Source organism: Aythya fuligula, chromosome 5 (assembly GCF_009819795.1).
Source record: "Aythya fuligula isolate bAytFul2 chromosome 5, bAytFul2.pri, whole genome shotgun sequence".
Lineage (NCBI taxonomy): Eukaryota > Metazoa > Chordata > Aves > Anseriformes > Anatidae > Aythya > Aythya fuligula.
The window spans coordinates 34,954,161-34,960,160 of record NC_045563.1 but is presented as its reverse complement, the minus strand read 5'-3'; the positions used below and the strand labels follow the sequence as shown (position 1 = coordinate 34,960,160).

At 41.7% G+C, this 6,000-nt stretch overlaps 1 protein-coding gene across 4 annotated transcripts in view; it reads right to left on the bottom strand.

Annotated features, from left to right (window-relative positions):
- Positions 1-1,019: 1,019 nt before the first annotated feature.
- NUMB (NUMB endocytic adaptor protein) overlaps positions 1,020-6,000 on the bottom strand; it is a 95,544-nt gene continuing 90,563 nt past the window's right edge. For 2 of the 4 annotated variants that reach the window (XM_032189382.1, XM_032189383.1), the window contains 2 exons: positions 5,734-5,883; positions 1,021-2,985 (listed from right to left, as the gene is read on the bottom strand). In XM_032189382.1, the coding sequence (XP_032045273.1) occupies positions 2,261-2,985; positions 5,734-5,883 (875 nt within the window). In that variant the 3' untranslated portion in view covers positions 1,021-2,260. Of the gene's footprint in view, positions 2,986-4,734; positions 4,879-5,733; positions 5,884-6,000 lie in introns of all 4 variants that reach the window. The other 2 variants (XM_032189384.1, XM_032189381.1) reach the window with 2 other exon arrangements.

Here is a 6,000-nt window from a genome sequence, read left to right as displayed (position 1 = left end):
TTATTTTTTGATTCGCAAATCAAGATAGCAGTTTTCCTCCCTAAACAATGGATTGTAGGAAGGTCATAGCTATCTCCTTTACTGTTATCTCCTAGGCAGGGGAAGGGTGTAACTGCACTGGGCTATTTTCATCTGATTGCTGGACGCTGCTGTGAAAGTCTAGGGAACTGATAGGTAAAACCAAAAGCAAACAAACAAATGTGTAACATTCTATTATAAATGTTAGATCTCTAAGCATGTATGACTAAGTATTCGCTTGCTTTTTGACAGCTGATTAAGTATTGAGAGCAATTCCAATACCGTAAAGAGTGTTGGTCATTACTATTAATGCCATAGTGAACACAGGTTGCTTAATGTAAGAACGAACCTGTGCAGGACAGAAGCAACAATTTTCTAGACCGTGTCACCATGAGAATCACAGTTATGTGTCTAGAAATGGAAATTCCTGGCAAGCTCAAATGCTACGGCCACATCATGGGAGCATTTCTCCCCTTTCAGGTCTGACTTCTTTTTAATGTCTACAACTACATCATATATGTAAGACTGAAGTAAAAACCAATCATACTAAAAGAAAAGGGATCGACTTACTGGTAGAACAGCAAGGAGTGAAAATACGTTGTCTTCTCCGGTGGCTGTTAGGGTTTCACTCCTTTTAAAAGCAAAGGGAAGAAAACCAAACTGAGTTTTCCTTTTTTGACTGTTAGTGTGCTCATCCTTGTCTCTCTGTAAATTAGAAAATTCAGTGATGTGAACCCAGAATCCAATGTTTTCAGTAAAGCCCTCCTTTGCAGAGCTTTAAATAGCTATGGGTCAAAAGGATATTTGCAAGTTCGGGCCTAAAGTTCAAGGTACGATACCATGGCATACAAAATAATACATGTGCAAATACCAATAGCAAGCTTACAGGTTGGCAGGCAAGGCTTGTCTACAGCCACCTAACAACAGGGAAGAAACCCAGCAGGGCGAATCCTGAAAATTAAATAGAGAGGGTGGGAATAAGACAGGGCTTCACAGACAAGGTTTCTACCACCAACATTTATTTCTGTTAAAGCAGATTATAAATCATCAGTACAAATATATATAACTTACATTTGCTTGTAAGGCCAAAGTTTAAAAGTAAAGTTAAAATGAGATGGATTTCACGATTCACCGGAGGCAGAACCTGGACCAGCTGCAGCCTTAACCACAAGGTTTCACAAATCAGTGGAAAAAAAATAAAAACAAAAGTTAAAAAACCTCTAAGATCTATTGACAGACAAACAAAAAAATGGGTTCCTAGGTAGCCCCAGGATGTAGATATGATTACGGTAAGTTGTCACAGTAGTGTTAGAACCAATAGATTAAGACAAGAAAACTGCAGCAATACATGAAAGAAAAAAACATACTATATATATATATATAATATGTAGCTTGATTCCAATAAAAAACAGTTAATTTTCCCCATGGTTTTCAAACCATGACAATACTGTTCTTTAATTTTATTTAAAACTACGATATAATGACTTACTGGTTGTGATTGTTGTTGCAATATGCTACTTACAATGAACAGATAGATACAAGAACAAGCTAGAGCCCCTTTTTCCACCCCCTGATATTACTTACAATAAGAATCAGAGATAAATCAATCTTATGTACAATTTCTTACATCCAACCCCCCCCCTTTTTTTTTAAACCTTTGGCAAGATTACTTACAACTCATACGGCTTTTAATATCCACTATTTAAAATATCCTAAATGCATAAAAATAAAAATTTTGGCTTTACTTTATTCTTTACATATAATATTCACTTTGTTACTCAAAATGGAAGCTCAACTTTTTCCACAAACCTAGCTTTTGCTAAGCAGGTGACAATCTCCCACCCATAGTTCCCCCCCAATTTTTCCACCCCATTTTTCCCTGAGGGGGAATGTCCAGGACTTGCAGGGCATCAGAAGGGCACTAATATAAGATCTGCCTTCCTTTCTGTGAGATAATTTGTTTCTGCAGAACAGGCTTCAGGACTGGGTGCCCACCTGTGCTGTGTTTGACGTCCAGCTTTCCAAGTAAGGAGGGAATGCAGACGGGGGCGGCTGCCAGATTCCTTTTAAATGTTAAACTCTGTGTCTGTTTATACCCTCCCCATAACCGCTCCCTCTTTCTAACCCATTTTCACTTGAAGGGACCTTTGGGATTATCAAAGCAAACTGATCAGAAACAGTCCCCTCTGCTCCCTTTATCCCTCTAGCCTACTGTACAATTTATCTACCGCCGTAGGGCTGCTTAAAGTTCAATCTCAAACGTCTTCTGTAAATCACTCGAGAAGGGGTTAGTTGGAGAGGGATTAGTGCGCTGCTTTGCCTTGCCCTCGAGTGCTGCCCACTGCGCTTCAAAGGGGTCTACCTGTGGAGCAGCTGCGGGAGGCTGCGAATGCTTGTCCTCTGCAGCCCATTTGCCACCGTCAACTCCGTTGAAAGCCGCAGAGCCGTTGTGCTGCGCAGGCGGAGTGAAGAAAGGGCTGCTCGTGGCACTGCTGCTTTCATACTGGGGGAACGTCTGCTGTTTGACAAGGCTGGGCGACTGGTGCGGGTGGGCGGCTGCTGGAGTGTGGCTTGCCGTACCGAAGACGTTGGCTACCATCTGGGAAGGCGTGATGCCCACCACAGGTACGCTCGGGGCTGCGTAGGTCATCCCATTTGCTACAGCGTAGGGCTGAGCTGGAATAAAGGGCGGCTGCATGGGCGGTACCACGCCAACCGGCACGGGCTGGGGTGCAATGTAGGTGCTCACGGGGAAGGCTGGTGCTGGCTGGGAAGCTGCTGGAGGAGGCTGGAGTAGTGGCTGCGGGGCTGGGGCTGGGGCTGGGGCTGGGGCTGGCTGCTGCTGGGCTCGGACAGTCTTTGAGACCTCTTCCAACCAGCGGTCTGCTTCTGAGGGGGTACGTCTGTGATTTCCTTGGAAGAGACTTGGAGAGGCTGTACCCGAGGAGGTGCCGCTCCATTCAGTGCCTGAGAAGGGAAGCACAGGGATGTCACTCATGTTTCTATCCCTCGCCCTTTTATCAGTTAGAAAAAATGGAGGATGCACATGAGGTCAGTTGGGCCTCCTCCCTCCACAGCCAGGAGGTCGTTACCCAGAGCTGGAGCACCTTTCTGCAGCTGGTACACTGCTCTGTCACAGGGAACGTTGGTCAAGAAGGGACGGAGAAGAGTTTCCTCCCTAAAGTGCAGATTTTTTTTTTTTTTTTTGTTATTACTTTGTTCCTTTTTTTTTTTTTTTAAATAACAGACATTTGGAACTTTAGGGCATGAAGAAGAGCTGCCACCTGCCTTCATTACTTAGTGGCAATGATCTAGTCCACAACCTCTAAAATTCCTCTACTGGGGAGTTTCAGTTTATGCACGTATAGCTCAGGAGTGGTGGACTGTTATAACACTAAGCTACACAAAACTTTTTAAGGCTCATTTGCCTTAGTTCCTCAATTAAGGCTTTACCCTTTGCAGTACAGCAATGTGATGGTATAAGGAGTTCAAGGCAACGTTTCTTTTTCTGTCCCATACGTGTTGAAGCAAATCGTGAGCACTCGCTACTATATACATGAACATTTAAGGCAGTACATCTGATCAAATTGCCATGTAATATATAAACTGTACTTACTATGACTTCCTGTTTATGTTCTTTCTCCATCTCCATTCTTCCCTTAGTCTTTTCATAACTCATGCTGCTCACCTCTCAAATTCTTTTGCAGTGCTTAGTGCTTAACATCTCAGATTTTTCTTCTACAACTACAGCTCTATTTTAACTCATTTATCTTCAGTGATTAAAAGAATCACCATCATTCCCATTCCTCCCACACTTTCAAAACCATCTTCCATTAGCTGAATTCTACAATCTTCCTTCTCCCTACAGTTTTATATTCTCTTCCCTTCCCATAGGACCTCATCAGCTTTTTAATGTGATGAGAGAAGCAACCAGGAATGCTCTGCAATTCACGTGTTATTCAGTGTTTTGGAAAAGTAGAAAAGTAACAAGAAAAAAAGTCACTGCTCAGTACTCTTCATTTAGTCTAATCGTAACAACTAGTTCAACTCCACCTAAGATCAGTTCACTGTTGTTTTTTACAGTGGTAACTCAAAGACAGAGCTTAAAGTCTCTCTCTTACAGAGGAAGACTGACTGGTAATGGGCCTGGTACTGTTACAAGGACAAACAGAAGCTATTTCACTAGCAAGGTTGCTTCTTTCTGGTGACGCTTGCACCAGGAAATGTTTGTTCATAGCTTTCTAGCGTCCATACAGGTGACAGCCATTAAATTACCACCTTACATTGGATATGAATATAGACAAGGACTGTATGGACAGACTAAACTTATTAAACAATAAATTAATTTCTAAAGTCTTCAACCACCCAACTTAATCTCTCCTTATCTACATTCATAGCAAGAATGCAAAAAATCATTTTGGGTAAGCATACAGATTCTTTCCTCTTGATTCCCCAACACGCTATTTCATTATTTCCTTTTTTAAGCATCAGATTTTCTAAAACACTGCCAAAATAAGAAACAGTCTAGATTGCAGACCCAGGACCAGTGAGTTCATAGCTTCCCTCCATCCACTTGTGCAAAAGGCTACTACTTCCAGCTTTTGTTATTGTTCCTTCCACTTTTCATTAAGTGGCACTGACAGCAATCTCAAGGGCTCAATTATGCTTTTGATCTGAGTTCTCATAGCAATGCACAGGATCTACTTCCAATCTTACCGGAGACCACGGCTGCAGCTCCAGTATTAGCAGCAGGAGCATGAGCCCAAGGATTGGTTTCACGAACTGGCATAGCTGTGGACACAACAGCAGCTTGGGATGGTTTAGCAGCAAGCACACAGAAGGCAGAGGCAGTGCCATTAACTAAAATGGGAGCAGACAACATCAGTGCAATTAATTCATGCAAGGCATGCACATGACTGGAATATTAGTGGGCCATGTCGTAACTATTAACATACAATTTTAAACACTTCCACATGACAGCAGTTTGTGTAAATTAGCCAAATTGGACTGACAGTTGATGAAGCTCGTAAATTCTATTTCACCAAGGCAACTCTTGTTAACAGTTGTGGGATGGTGGGGTTTTGTTTGTTTCATGAGGCCTTCTATTCTCCTGACTGACCAAAGTTAAATTTGTTGGTTTTTAGAGAAGCGATACAGCTCACCAGAAGTCACAGTATAATTAATTTTAAATTCCAAAGAACAACGGATTTTGGATGCAAAATAACAACTACATTTAACAAGGAGAGGTTCCTTCCCCACACTATTTGTATAAAAGCACATCAGTGGAATGAAGATTAGAGGCTACTAAGAGTTCTATAGTTTACAGCTCCATAGGTTATCTGGGAGTTTCTGTGAACAATGGTAATCACGGTGGCACAAAATCTTCTTGCTGTGCTGGATTTGGTTTCTATGATGCGTAATAGTTAAGATTTTTCCAGTTCAGGAGGCAGAATGATTAAATTAGCCATTAATCTTAAAGCCAGTCCCTTTTACAGGTAACTATCGTGTGGTAGGTGCATGAACTTTTTGTTAAAAACACAGAAAAACTGAACAGATGAGATGAATAAAGCAGGATGCATGACCCCAAAATACTGATACAGAAAATTAAGATACAAGACCAATACAAGAAATTAAGACCACGTGTTACTGGAAAGCAACATTCTGTGCACTCAAGCCTCATCCAGCATGACCACAGCAAGCAAAGAAATGACAAACCTTGAAAGGCAGGAGACTGTGGTGCGACTACTGTCACTGGTTTCGTCATGGGGGCTGAAGAAAAAGGATCTTCCGAAGGTGTGCTGAAAGCACTGGTGATCTGAGAGCACAGGGCACTAATGCTGTCTGCTTCCCCTTCTACCTCAGGGACTAAAATGTAAACAAAATTCATTAAATTATGTTTAAGGGATACAGAAACAATTTATAAATACAGATGTTAAACTGAAATATATTTAGTTTCTTTATCTCTTAGATGTTTCGAATACT